At 34.0% G+C, this 15,900-nt stretch overlaps 1 protein-coding gene across 1 annotated transcript; it reads right to left on the bottom strand.

Annotated features, from left to right (window-relative positions):
* Positions 1-216: 216 nt before the first annotated feature.
* LOC137403988 (baculoviral IAP repeat-containing protein 8-like) lies at positions 217-10,881 on the bottom strand. Its single transcript, XM_068090141.1, has 10 exons — positions 10,800-10,881; positions 9,110-9,430; positions 8,693-8,795; positions 6,988-7,145; positions 6,008-6,349; positions 5,208-5,401; positions 4,768-4,881; positions 4,025-4,352; positions 3,383-3,481; positions 217-417 (listed from the first exon to the last, which is right to left on the bottom strand). Exons 3-10 carry the CDS (start codon positions 8,701-8,703, stop codon positions 323-325), a joined length of 1,341 nt encoding a protein of 446 aa, XP_067946242.1. The 5' UTR covers positions 8,704-8,795; positions 9,110-9,430; positions 10,800-10,881; the 3' UTR covers positions 217-322.
* Positions 10,882-15,900: the final 5,019 nt, after the last annotated feature.

The following is a 15,900-nucleotide window of genomic DNA, read 5'->3' as shown; positions in this document are numbered from 1 at the left end:
ACAGAGACAGACAAAAAGACACTGATATATATTTATGTAAAATTTATGTATTTATGTGAAAGATAATCAACTAATAGTAATCACAATATTAACAACAATATTGAAAATATTTCAATCAAAATTATAACTATAAATTGTAATTAAATACATTATTACTTACATGTAAATATTAAATACTATTATTTACAACAGTTCTCACTTGACAATGGAAAAGATAATCAACCTGTAATAATCACAACATTAATAACAATAATAATAATTATAAAACAATAATAAAATTAATTCCTCATGAATTATCACTTTAATGATTCCTGTCCAACTGTTAGCCTTGAGGTAGATGGACCCTTATAGTTCCCTTGATGTCAGCCCTGCAGAGGGCGCATTGACTGAGGGCAGCCGAGCATGAAATGCAAGATACTGTAAATATACCAAGATTTCATCATTCAGTTTAGAGTTTCTACAGGAAGAAATAGACTGTGCTACGAGTTAATTGCTCGCTAAAAACATTTTATCATGCTCACATAACTTCATATACATTGTTGCTGATTTGGTTAATACGTACATATTAAATTTTAACCTATTATAGCCACCAGATTTTAGCATCCTTCCTCTAATTTAAATATTGCAACAGATAAAAACTTGAACTACAGTCCAATTCATCTTATGAAAGACTATGTGGAAAGCTTAGGAGTACAAAACAGATGTAATGGTGTTAAAGGCTGCTCTCTTGTAAAAGTACAACTATTTTATTTTATTAATTGTTATACTGCTTGAGTACCTGAGTCTGTACTGCTCAGATACTACAGGCTTCAGTACTATTGTTGTCATTTTTTAATAAAATATATGAAACAACATAAATACTTAATTAACACAGGTAATATACATAATAGGTTATATTATAAATTTATATAATAAACATATATATTATCTAAATTCATATAATATAAATATTTATTATAAATTTATATAATATAAATCTTTATTGTAAATTTATATAATAGAAATATGTATGTTATAAATTTATATAAAATAAATATATACTATAAATTTCTATAATAGAAATATGCTTATTATATATTTATAATCTATATGTCTTTATTATGTAAATTTACAATATATATTTATATTATAAAATTTGTGTATACTAAATATTCATACTAACTTTTAATTTATATTATATATATACATATTCATGTATAAATACAATACATTTATAATAAATGTATTATATTTATACATGTATATGTATATATACATGTATATATAATTATATGCATGTATAATTATTATAATATAATTATATTATAATAATGTATAATATAATATAAATTTAAATTTATTATAAATATATAGTATACAAAAATTGTACAATATAAATACATATTGTAAATTTAAATAAAAATTATATGTATTATAAATATATAATATATATATTTATGATATACATCTTACATGTATATATACATATATATAAACATATATATACACACACATACATGTATATGTAGAACACAGTCTGACAAGCTCCAAGCCAGGCTTGGGGCCACTAGCAGTGCAGTGCGCACTGCACTAGTGCACTAGTGCAGTGCATAGTGCAGTGCAATTTAAAAATAGAAATGTCTAGTGCAATGCTAGTGCAAATTTGACATGAGTCCCTGGGTGCACTAGTGCAAGTGCAGTGCTTAGTGTGACATGGTATGTACTAGTGCAGTGCCTAGTGCGGATTAGAAAATTCCCATAAACGCACTAGTGCAAGTGCAGTGCACAGTGCAACACAAAATGCTCTAGTGCAATGCCTAGTGCGGATTGGAAACTTTTTCATAAATGCACTAGTGCAAGTGCAGAGCCTAGTGCGACATAGTATGCACTAGTCTAAACTAGATCTAAACTGACTGACGCCAACTTTGAAAGGCTAATGTTCCTTCGGTCTAATCAACATCTTCTCTGAACAATACTGCTTATCAATTTTGCCATCAATATGACTTACTGTTTACATGATACTGGTTTATCCAAGGGTAGATTTTCTTGTTGTACATAGTACATTTATGTAATAAGAAGTGAATTCTTCCATTCCATGCTTGCTTAGTATATTTAGTTATTGTAATTGTAATACATTGCACTATTTGATATCTGTTGTCATCTGCACTATTTAATATTGAGCATTATTGTAGGTCTATGGTTTGTTTGAAATTTTAGGTGAGGCTAGTTTATTTGACAAATACATGGCTGACATCCTTTGCACGGCTATAATTGTACTATTGCAGTGGATAGCAGTAGATATCTGTTGATTAGCAAGCAATTCTTGCAGCTGCTATAGCAAAAAAGCTCATTGGTCTAGTGCCTAGTGAAGTTTAATAGTGAAGTGCCTAGTGCATTTATAATTTTACACTGCACTAGTGCTAGTGCAATGTCTAGTGCACAAGAATTTTTGCTATTGCAGTGCCTAGTGCATTTTTGACTTCACTTTTCGATGCACTAGTGCTAGTGCAGTGCCTAGTGCACAAGAATTTCTGCTAGTGCAGTGCCTAGTGCATTTTATATTATTACTATGCCATGCACTAGTGCTAGTGCAGTGCCTAGTGCACCTTACTGTCGTCTAGCCAGCAAATAGTGCAGTGCACTCAATACTCACTAGTGGCTCCAAGCGCTATGGATAAAACAACGTTGTAGCTGCCACAAAATTTTTTTAGTGAAAAATCGTCTAATATATATATATATACATATATATATACATATGTACATGTATATATATACATGTACATATGTATATATATGCATATGTATGCATATATGCATACATGTATATATATATATGTATATATATATATGTATATATATATATGTATATATATACATATATATATACATATATACGAGTTAATTGCTCGCTAAAAACATTTTATCATGCTCACATAACGATATATGATATATATGATATATATATATATGTATATATATATGTATATATATATTTGTATATATACATATATATATACAAATATATATATATACATATATATATACATATATATATACATATATATATACATATATATATATACTTAGATATAAAATATATATATATACTTAGATATAAAAAATATATATATACTTAGATATAAAAAATATATATATACTTAGATATAAAATATATATAAATTCATAATTAATATTAACTTTGAAATGTGATGCCACCAAAATGTGACAGGTCATTTCGTAAATAGCTGTTTTCTCTTAGCTAACTAAATGCTATATTCTTTTTGTACCGACAGCATAAAATTTACATAATGTTTACATAAAATGTCTTTACGGCTGTTTTGAACTTTTCTTATTACAGTTAAAATGCAAGCACGCTGTGTCTGAAGGATGGGAGCCAACTTACAGAGATGAGCACAAGGAAGAGATATAATGCCAGCAACTTCAACCATGCAGATTTTACACATGAGCTGATTCTTCGTCTTTAGTGCCATCGATTGGATCTCTACAAGTAACCTTGACATTCGTGAAAAATGAAACAGATTTAATTAAACCACAGTCTAATCAATACTTTTTATAAATTTCCGTGTGAGAGTAAGAAAGTAAGAAGAGAAAGAAGAACAAGATGAGTTCTGCAGAAGAATAAGGAAAAGATAACTTCCGCAGGCAAGTGCTGTAAAATCACTCTGCTTTGTTCTCAATAAAAAAAACATGTATTGATTTATTAAGATGATAATGAATGTAATTTTTTCATTAAGCTATTAAACTTTGATGGTAGATCATTTATTGGTGCCTCTTTAAGGTGCTTAGGTGAGTTATTTTAGTTTATGCTCAGTTGAACTTTATGCTATTTGCACCGTTTTATATTCATCTGGAGTTCATTGGCTACCAACTCAGCTAGTTGGGCAGCACACCCATTATGAAAATATTACTGGTTTTTACCATTATAAATGCAGCATCACATTATTAATTTATATCCACATAAAACCATTCATAAACCAATTCATTCTAGTGAATAAAGATAGCTTGCAAGAGAAGATTACTCTACCTTCAATTGATATCTTAGAAGGCGGTTCATTTGGTAATTCTTCTGCTTTACTCTCTTCATCTTTCACTTCTTTACTGTTGTGTTGACCATTAGCTTCTTTCAGACTCATGGCCACCTCCTCCAATGCCTCCTTTGTGTCCTTGACTTCAGTGTTAGCCTTAGCACCTTCTGCAGCATTTGCGTTTTCGGCATCTTCAGTTGTAAGGCTTGCGGGCTGCAGAACTTGAGGCAGATGTAACTCGGCTGTTTCAGCAGTTCCTGAAGCCTCCGCGAGAGCAGTAATTTCACGAACAATATCTGCCGCTGAAGTGAAATCATTCATCTTTTTCTAAAATGGATTACATTTGATTTATAAAACCAGTTCTACTTATGAGATCGATAAAAATGCTCTAGAGAATATTTGTTTAATTTTCATTGTATTTAGTCACCACTTTTGTATCAATATCGCTAATAAAGAAGAGCTTTTTTGTAGTTTTAACAAATTTTTAAGGTTGTTGTTTGAAGATACTTTATCCTGACAGAACAACCATGTCTTGGTTGTGAGTTTACAAATCTGATTTGGTAATGCTCATTTCTGTAGTATACTATCCCTAGCCCAAACAACATCTCTGCTTAATTTAACTAACAAAAACGCAAATTATAGAGAATATGGTTCTAGTAGAAGTTTACATTTAGCTAAAATGTAAATACAATGTGTACACAAAGACATCTCACTTAGCAATGCTGGACACTTGATGTTGTACCTTGATTCTGTTTCTCACAACAGTTGTTATGGATTCTCGGTCAACTCCTAAAGCCAGTGCTGTCTGCACACAGTTGGCATGCATTCGAGGTCTCAGCATTCTAGTGCTAACTGTCTGTAATACGCAGAAACATGGCTAACAATTTGTAAACTTGTATTACTTATTTAGACCAACCACGTATTAACATCTTCATTGGGAAAGTTTTGTGAATTATGTAAAAACTACCTGATTTAATCTGTTAACAATGGAGATATCTTTGAATTGCTGGCTTCCGCATACTTAATCGTATGCAGAAAGCAGTAGACCTCTGAATGCTTTGTTACCAGCAAATATTTGTTACAAAATTCATAAGTACACATCGATGTTTATAATATGACACAAACTGTAAACTGGCTACGACACCAGAGCAAGAATACAGCAAATAGAAACATATACTATACCATGGTAGAATCAGGGAGGAGAGTAGGAAATACTCCATGTTCTTCTATTGCTCTATCTATAAACTCCTGCCCCTTTTGAAGATAGAGGAATCTGCATTTGGGTGAAGTCCTTGCATGTCTGACCCAAAAATTTTCTCCAGCATTCCAATTTGCCGAGGTAGAATTGCACCAAAAGCAGACGACTCCTTCACCTCCTAGAAATCACACTCTCATCTAAGACATTCTTGGTTTAAAGGACAGCAAATCAACCGTTTGGTGAAACCACCCATAGGTTTTATCTAGGCAGCCAATCAAGCGCTATGTTTGTTTCTGTATATCAAAAGTCTTTAATATGGAGCGACTTAACATGAATATAATCAGGAGATGATAACAACCAAGTAAATTGTATTCCAAAGTAAATAAGACCTCTTCTCTATATAGTATGACTAAGATCAATAAATACATAGGAATATAACTGACATAATGAACATATGGTAAAAAACTAATATACATAATGACAATCACTGTTTCCATGTTTAGAATGAGTTCGGAGTTGCCCACTGTTGACTAATTCCACACCCTACTGTTTCAACGATTCGGAGTTGAACTATAGATTTTTCCAAGATTCGCGATGTATCCTTTCAAAACAAAAATTGAAAAAGTAGACTCGCTGCTGGGTCACGGTCACTTTACAATTCATTCGTAGTGAACTAGTTGCACTAAAGATTAAATATTTTGTCAAACTCATACAAGCAACCCATCCTCGGCATGTAAAGTCTTCTGTTAAACTAGTCACTTGGTGTTATCACCCCTAACGATACCTTGGTAATAATAGCCAGCTTCGACTAGCTTTTTGACATCTAGTTCAGGGTGAGGAAAAGTCAAAAAAGTCTCAAGTCGTCTTTCAAACACAGCCATTTCAGGGGACTCAGGCTTTTCTTCATGGATGCCTAGCTGATTGTAAGAATAGTCTATTTCCATGCCAAAGTGTGTGGCGCCGTAAATGTCTGGTTTGTTTTTGCGAGCATTTGCAATATTATTCCTCTCTTTTGGACATAATGGGGCAATGCGCCGGTGAAGAGAAATTAGTTGTTCTGAGTTAGTCTGGCTGGAGCTGAAGTGGCAGAAGGCGCATTTGAAAATCTCATGGCAGTTGGCATCAGCTAGAAATATAATAGAATAATAATATAATAGAACTTGCTATACACAAGCCACTCAACACGACTAAGAGTATTACCAACTAGTGTAGAGCAGTAGTACTAACTAGTGTATAGTAGTTGTGCTAATTAGTGTATAGTAGTAGTACCAACTAGTATATAGTAGTACCAGCTAGTGTATAGTAGTAGTACTAACTAGTGTATAGTAGTAGAACTGACTAGTGTATAGTAGTAGTACCAACTAGTGTATAGTAGTAGAACTGACTAGTGTATAGTAGTAGTACCAACTAGTGTATAGTAGTAGTACCAACTAGTGCATATAGTAGTAGTACCAACTAGTGTACTGTCTAGTAGTACTAACTAATATACAGGTGTACCAACTAATGTATTACACTTGTATACTGATTAACATACAGGCTAGAGTTGAAAAAACTTACTGGAATAATATTTTGATATAAACTGGTGTCTCGTAATAATACTTCACAGTTGGTAGTTCGTCTGAGTTAAGGTATTTGGTAGTGCCAGCATAAAATACAGATGCCTAAACGTCTGGGATTTATCTCATACTGTCTCTAGCTAACCCTATGATTGTCTTAAGATTGTGTACAACTTTAGACTAAGATCTGCTGGTAACACAGCCTTACCTGTGAGATAGATTCCTTCATTCGCTAATAGAGACGATTCCTTTGCGGATAATGTGTTAGACGCTAGAAATGTTTTCAATCGAGCAGATTCATAAATCATATCTTCTTGAGACCCGTCTATTTGAGAAGCCTTCAACTTTTTTAAACAAGTGCTCTGACTAAAAAAAATAAACAGATTGATATTTTTAGCTAATGATGAAAAAAGGTTCTTCTGGTATTTTCCTCTGCAAGGATAAATTCGATTCCTTGGTATCTTTTATAAAAATGGAGTAAAAGTATGGAGTTAGTTTTTACCTAAAAACTGCATCAATGACAAGAGACTAAATTTATAAAAAGTAGCAGAGTTAAAACATCTAGAACACGATGTTCTCTAGACAACGAGTCTTTTAAATGACCCTAACTAAAACAAACTTTGATTAAATAGTTGTTTGTACACAGTTTTCACATAAAGCGGAGTCTATGGCGACCTTATATCAAGTTTGTCTTTAAACCAGGCTCTATCACTACTCTGCCATTGACCTTCATTGCTCTAAAGCTAAAAACCCAACAAGACAGACAACGCTACTTTCAATCTATATATTTACTTCAATCCATATGTATAAATCTCAGTTTGTTTTTCGTTCGTCTGTTCAGCTATAGCGATCAAAATCTAAGAGCGAAAAATGTGCATCGTATTGGTTCAGAACTCCCGAATATTGAAATATTTCAATCTTTTTTAATTTTGCGGAAGATTGCAAAATTACAAAAGATTGCACAAGTGTGTAAACACGCACACCTAACCACAAGGATAAGCTGTTTTTCTCGTTCCCATCGCTTTTACCATATACTCTGTATCTTTTTCTTATTTGTGAACTCTTTATTGTTTTGAATTTGTTTGAAAGTTAAATTTTTTGCTGCCATTACCTATTTTTTTTAATTGCAATTTTCAAATGTGCTGTTTCAATTTTAAATGTGCCATTACAGTTCTATTTCCAGTTTTTCCTAAAGTTTGATTGCTAAATCTCTAAAGAATAAATAATTTTCACGTGGACATTTGTATTATCTCGAGTAGGAATAGTTTCTACATTTTCTCTCCATTCTGTCAGACTAAGTACCAGATAAAGACAGTCCGATATCTCATTTTTACATTTGTACCTGTATCAAGAGGTATCAGTATCGTCGTATTTAAAGTTTTGATGTATAGCTTGTACTGCAACCGTAACCTTTTTTCATACACACTTCTATGCACTAATTGCTATTATTAACTCGACATATTCAGGGTTTTTGTTTGGTTTTTGCAGTTTAATTAATTGTATCATTACTAAATAATTTTTCATTATAATCGTAGCAAAACAGACTTTACTTAGCTATTACTGGCTAATTATTTCACATTTACATTTAAACACTTTTGCAGTCAGTCTTTTCTTAATTTATTTGACCTGGACCAAATACCAAAATGGACCAAAATTTCTCACGATATGAAATTTCAAATTTCGAATGGTAATTGTTAAATAACAATGAATTTTCTGTGCAAAGACTTTTATTACCCGGGGCACTGCCGCACATTCAGCTAGTACATTATTGAATAAAACTTGTCAGCAGTACTTAGTTCATACCGATTGACTTTGTGTGATCAAGGTCAAGGTCGTAGCATGAACTCCAACAATTGTTAATTCAAACTACATGTAGTTACTAATTGTTGATGCTTATAAAAGCCTTGACTTACTTTGAACGCATGTGGGCTAAATATGCAGAGTTTTTATCTTCTCTATTACTTGCTTCTCCAAGTCTTTCATCCCTGTATTCCAAGACATCTTTATATGCATGTTCTGCAAAATAAACAAATATTATAAAAAAACTCTAAAATCAAATCTGTATTATGAGTAAACCAGTAGTTATCTCCTCCCTATGGGTATTATCTTGAATGTAACTAACTAAACAAAAAACTATGTAATGTGCAATAGAGAATTACAAATATCATCAGTCTAAATATGTTTTTTGATCTCATATCCCCAGTGCTTTTATCGAACATGAGCAGAAAAGTCCATATACTGACCAAAACAACGGTGTCAACCTTATTGTTGTAAATAGAATGAAAAGAAAAGGCCTTAACAGCCACCTTACACAATTCAAGCTCACTTACCCTTTGGTCCATTATTTCTTGATTTTATCTCTTCTGAACATTTTTGACCCAATTCGATCAAGTAAGAGCATCTGCCTTTAGAGTACACTTGATGAACTGCAAGGATATCACGATATTCCGAAAAATCTGCAGAAATTCTCAAATTGCAGCTGTCACATATGACAGAATTATTGCTGCTGGTATAGCTGAAGCCTGCTTTAGCAAGTTCCTCAGCTGGAATAATTTTTGCTCTGTAGTTTCGATATGACAGCAGGCGTTCTTTGTGAGTTGTTTTCTTTCGTTCACTTGCAGACAAGCATTTCGAAGATTCGTGATCTATAACTATGTCACAAGAACTGCATTTAAACAAAAGACAGCACCTCAAATGACTAGACTGTAGCCCACTATAATTTCAAGTAGACAGCAGTAAAGCTGACAACAGTAGAACTGACAACAGTAGATTTGTAAACAGATGCTGACCCTATAAACTTTTATTACAGCAGAATTGGCTAATTATTCACATTAAAATTTATATTATTAGGCTTCCAAACATTGCTAATAGGGAAATACCGATAAATGTAACAATGTTGTCTGAGCGGCATATACCTGTAAATATCGACATGTGTGTTTGAGTGACAATATACATGTAAAGATCGACATGTATGTTTGAGTGACAATATACATGTAAAGATCGACATGTATGTTCGAGTGACAATATACCTGTAAAGATCGACATGTATGTTTGAGTGACAATATACATGTAAAGATTGACATGTATGTTCGAGTGACAATATACCTGTAAAGATCGACATGTATGTTTGAGTGACAATATACCTGTAAAGATCGACATGTATGTTTGAGTGACAATATACCTGTAAAGATCGACATGTATGTTTGAGTGACAATAAACATGTAAAGATCGACATGTATGTTTGAGTGACAATATACATGTAAAGATCGACATGTATGTTTGAGTGACAATCTACCTGTAAAGTATGATGTTTGAGTGACAATATACCTGTAAAGATCGACATGTATGTTTGAGTGACAATATACATGTAAAGATAGACATGTATGTTTGAGTGACAATATACATGTGAAGATCGGCATGTATGTTTGAGTGACAATATATACTACCTGTAAAGATCGACATGTATGTTTGAGTGACAATATACCTGTAAAGATCGACATGTATGTTTGAGTGACAATAAACATGTAAAGATCGACATGTATGTTTGAGTGACAATATACATGTAAAGATCGACACGTACGGTTGAGTGACAATAAACATGTAAAGAAAAACCTTTTGTGACTCCTTGAGAATCTAACTTTTATTCTTTATTATTACACTTGAGTTCAGAATTGAACTAATCTCATCGACAACCTGTGCATTATAAAAAATATAAAGATATTTTTGTTCAAAGCTATTGTTATTTGCGCACACGAGCAATGAGCTACAAAGACAGAACAAAAACACAACGTAAGTCAGGATAAGTCAACGTAAGGTTTCAGGATTTAATCACCTAAATCTCATTAAACCTTTGAAATACAGATATTGCTTCTCAAATGTACCATTTCAACCCAGGTTTAGAAGTTAATTTATAAAAACTAATTATATAGTTGAAGTTGTAAAAATAGACTCGCATATCAAACAACATGACCTTTGCATAATATACGATATTTAACTAAAAACGACACAAAAGTTACTCACCATGGTTACTGCCTGAACTCCATATATCTTCAGTACTTGCCTCTGAGCCATGTACCTTTTCTGTCAAACATTCTTGGCCTAGTCACTGAAAGTGACAAATTTTATTATCTCAAACAAGCTTCTGGACTGAACAACTGGTTGACTTTTTCTGTGGCTTTAGCTTCTTAAGAAGATTTTAGTTTCTATGGCAACTTTAGCTGACAACACTGATCTCGCAGAGCAATGTCATAACTAAGAAACAAGTACAATACATGTATATATATATATATAGAAAGAGGTTTTTTATTTAGGTAACACAGTAATGATAAAACTCAATATTGAAAATAGCCTGTGAATTGTTGGGCTCACGCAGTATGCTTTTTATTATTTTATATCGAAGTATTTTTTTATATTTGTCAGACTTCAGTAAGTCATTATATTAATCATTCTTTAGCTCATATATCTTTAGAACAATTGAAATAATCATACCAACAATTCATTACTATATTGATGAATATTGGAAAATAACAAAAAATGATAATACCGTTATTAAAGCTTTTTGATACTTATGCTTTTTCTAGCTATAAAGCTAACAAATTGCTATATAAATGAAATCACATTCTGTACTTACCAGTCTAATCTCAAGTTACAAATAAACTACTACTGTTATTCAAACACTGGAAGGACTCAGTATTTCAAACCTTTGAAATAATCCTATGATAAACTTCAATTTATTGAGAAACATAACAGGAGTTTATTGGTGACAAGGGCTAAAACCTACAAATAAAACAGTAGTACTTGCTTACACTATATCATCCGATAATTGCAAAGGCAATTGACAAATTGATTAAGCTGATCCAGTCGCAGCAAGAAGAAGCTCAACAAGCTAGGCAAGAACAACAACAAGCTAGATAGGAACAAGGGCAAGCTAGATAGGAACAAGGGCAAGCTAGACAAGAGCAAGAGCAAGCTAGACAAGAACAACTGGACGAAAATAGAAAATTTAATAGAACTAATTCTGAAAGAAGCTAAGGGAAAGAAAACAATGGCAGCATCTGTACCGGAATTTCATGAATTTGATTCAACAACAGAGTTACTAGCAGACTACATGGACAGATTCAACACCTTTATAGAAGCTAATTCAATTCCACCTGAGAAGGCGGCAGGAGTTTTTCTAATCAATCAACGCCCAGCACTATATAAACAATTAAGCAAAATGGCAGCACAGATAGGTACACCCACAGCTATCAATGATTTAAGCTTAGATGAAATAGTTAATTTTTTTAAATAATAATTTGACCCATCACGATTCATTGTAAGAGAATGTTACCGATATTGGAGTGATATGCAGCGCAAACCAGGAGAGACAATTCTAGAACTTGCAGCTTAAGAATACGCCAAGATGCTACAACTTGTGTTTTCTCAGACATCATAGATCCATTAAATGAAGTGCTGAGAACAAGATTCATTTGTTCTGTCAACTGTGAAGAAGTACTAAAATCATTTTTTAATGTCAAAGATGGGAAACCAACTTTTAATAAAATCATTCAAATAGCTCAGGAGACAGAAGAAGCAGCCAGAGTTGCCGAGGGAACCGTTTATGGAAAACAGCCAAGACTGAACAAAGTGTTTACCCAAAAGAAAAGCTATGCACCATCAACACAACAGCACAAAAGACAGAAAGCAACAAAACCATTACAGAAGAAGCCATGCTACAGATGTGATAACGTTGGACACCTGTCAGATAACTGACGGTTCAAATCTGCAACTTGCAATTTTTGTTACAAAATTGGAAATATTGAGCTAACATGTATTAAGAAGAAGACAACTCCAAAACCAGTAAAAAGATTTGAAACTCTACACATGACAAAGACTTCTGCTAATTCAGTACCAAAATTACATGAGGAAATAGAATTACAAGGACAAACTTTCACCATGGAACTTGACACAGGAGCTTGTAACAACTTCATAACTCAACAGATTTGGGAGCAGCTAGAAAAACCTGACCTTCAACCTACACAAGTGGACTACAAATCGGCTTCAGGGCACAAGATAAAGACCACAGGACAATGTAACATTGGAACCAAACTACCTATACCGGAACAAAAAACTCTACAGTTTGCAGTAAGCACTGTCCAAGACCTCAATCTACTAGGAAGAACAGATATCAAGCAATTATGAATCTCCATTGATGATAAAATATGAGAGAACACAATTTTTACAATAACCACAGACTAACCAGACAGACCATTACAGAAGTATTGCAAACAACTATGTGAATAAGTTTTTGACCTTTTCAAGAACAAACTTGGATGTCTCAAAGACTACCAACTGGAGATAAACTTCAAAGCTACAGCTACACCAAAGTTTTGCAGAGCACGACCAGTACCACTTGCAATACTTGATGACTCAAATAGAGCTTATGATGCAGGAATAGCCAAAGGGATTTGGAAACCAACACAATTGAATGATTATGGCACACCGGTGGTATACCAGACAGAAAGCAGAAGCTAACAAGACATAACTCCGCAAACATTACAGTATGTGGAGACTACTCTAAGACAGTTAACCAACAATTGGAGATCCACAGACAACTCATTCCCCTCCCAGAGAACTTAATTCAAAAACTAGGAGGATATGACTACATCAAAATAGACTTAGCAGATGCATATAACCGAATAACCTTAGGACCAGAGAGCCAAAGAAAGCTAGCATTATCTACGCATAGAGGAGTTCTGCTACAGAATAGACTTCCTTTTGGCAATAGTTCAGCAACAGGTCATTTTCAAAAGATTATTGAACAACTCACACAAGATGTATCAAGAGTTGCAGTCTACCTGGATGACATTTTGGTCAGTGGATCTGATGCTAACAGCCATCTACAGAATCTAAGGAAACTACTACAGAAGCTATCTGGCGATGGACTGAGATGCAATTTGGAGAAATGTTGTTTTGCACAACCTACAGTAAAACATTTGGGACACAAGCTCACTCCTAATAGAATAACTAAAGGAAGGAAAACAGACGCAGTTATGCAGATGTCACCATCTACTAATGAGACAGAGCTACAATCTTTCTTAGGATCTACACAGCTCTACAGCAAATTTCTACCTAACTCATCAACAATACCAGAGCCACTACACAGATTGACTCGCAAAAATGAAAAATGGAGTTGAGGCCCACAGCAGCAGACAAGTTTTAACAAGATTAAAGAGATGCTTTCAACAGACCAAGTGTTAACCCATTTTGATCCAGCATTAGACATCGGAATCTCCTGTGATGCTTCAGAGACTGGAATAGGAGCTGTACTATTTCACAAGTATGCTGATGGTAAAGAGAGAACAATCTCCAACATCTCAATAACCCTCAGCAACAAGCAAAAGAAGTATGGACAAGTTCAGACAGAGGCACTCTCTATCGTATTCGCTTTAAAGAAATGCTACCGGTTCCTATATAGGAGACGATTTATTCTAGTCACAGACCATAAGCCTCTTCTAGCCTTGTTTGGAACAACAAAAGGAGCTTCAGCACTAGCTGAAGCTAGTTCTCTCTTTATCAACTTCTACAAAAACGAGTTCTCAGGATTTTACATAAAAAACCTAAATTAGAACACACCCGCACACTTTTTCAAAAATCTTCAATTTTGACTGTGAATAAACTCTATAAATTTTGAACTCTCATCGCGTCTCATCAATTATTCTACAGCCTTAAATCACATCGCATTCATCAATATCCCACTCGCTGCTCTTTCCTAAATCTAAAGCTACCTTCCTCTAAATCTGCTTCGGGTCATCGCAGAATGTCATACCAGCAGTCAGCACAATGGAATGCTCTGCCTGATGAACTGCGTAGAGTAGAGAGTAAGCTCACTTTTAGACATGCTATTAAGCTGTACCTGTTGAGCGGTGACTAAATAGTTTCTGGCTGCTTGCTGTTAACTTGTGGCCCAGCGCCTTGACTAGCAATGCTACTGCGCAGTTTGGGCCTCATTATTATTTCTTTTTTTTTTTTCTTTTTTTTCTTTATTCTGTTTTTATATTTTTTGATGAAATAAAGCAAACAAACAAACAAACTAGCAGCCAACCGATTATCTAGATAGGCACTACTACTCAAACAATACAACTATACTATAGAACACAGATCTGGTAAATATCACCAAAACACTGATGCTCTCAGTAGATTACCAGTAGGACCAGATGAGGAATTTGAACAGATGGAAGATAAAGAAGATGTCGATATTGTAAATACCATTCACACCATCAGCCATCTGCTCAATCCTACAGATAATGGAATAGTATCTAAAGAGACTTTAAAGAAACTCAGTTTTAGCAGCAGTGATGAAATAGACTACAGAAGGATGGTTTCATAACAAGGAGACATTAGGAGCAGCATAAAAGAAGATGGCAGACTCGCTGTCAGTAACAGAAGGATGCCTATTATATGAAGCCAGATTAATCATTCCTTTGAGTCTTCAAAAGCAAGTCCTCTAGATCCTGCATCTTAGACAACTTGAAATGGAGAGAATGAAGAAACTGGCTCGTACAGCAGTCTACTGGCCAAGAATTGATGCTGACATAGAAAACACCTGCGACAATCATCACGTGTACCTCATGTGAAGAACATCAATGCCTACCACAGAAGTATGCTATTCACCCATGGATGCGTCCTAAAAAGCCATGGATCAGACTTCAGTTGTATCATGCTGTAAACTTCATAGGGAGCAACTGGTTAGTAATGATTGATGCATATTCCAAGTACCCATTTATTCACAAGACCTCTTAAACACCTACCAAAGCAACAGCTGACATATTAGAAGAAGAATTGCTCACTTTTGATACCCTCACACAATAGTGACCGACAACACTACTAGCTTCACTTCAGATGAATTCCAAACTTAATGTAGGGAGAGAGGTATAGTACACTTAACAGGAGCACCTTACCATCCAGCAACCGATCGAGCAGCAGAAAGACTAGTACAGACATTCAAGCAAGCATTAAAGAAATCTGAGCCTTCAGCAAAAGCAGCAACAGTTCTTAATGTAGTACATGAGAACACCGCTACCAACTGGATTTTCACCAAGCCAACTGCTAAATGAAAAACAGATCAGATGCAAGATTGACA

The sequence above is a fragment of the Watersipora subatra genome, chromosome 9 (genome assembly GCF_963576615.1).
Source record: "Watersipora subatra chromosome 9, tzWatSuba1.1, whole genome shotgun sequence".
Taxonomy (NCBI): Eukaryota; Metazoa; Bryozoa; class Gymnolaemata; order Cheilostomatida; family Watersiporidae; genus Watersipora; species Watersipora subatra.
The sequence above is the reverse complement of the archived record's forward strand: the minus strand, read 5'-3'. Positions and strand labels throughout refer to the sequence as shown.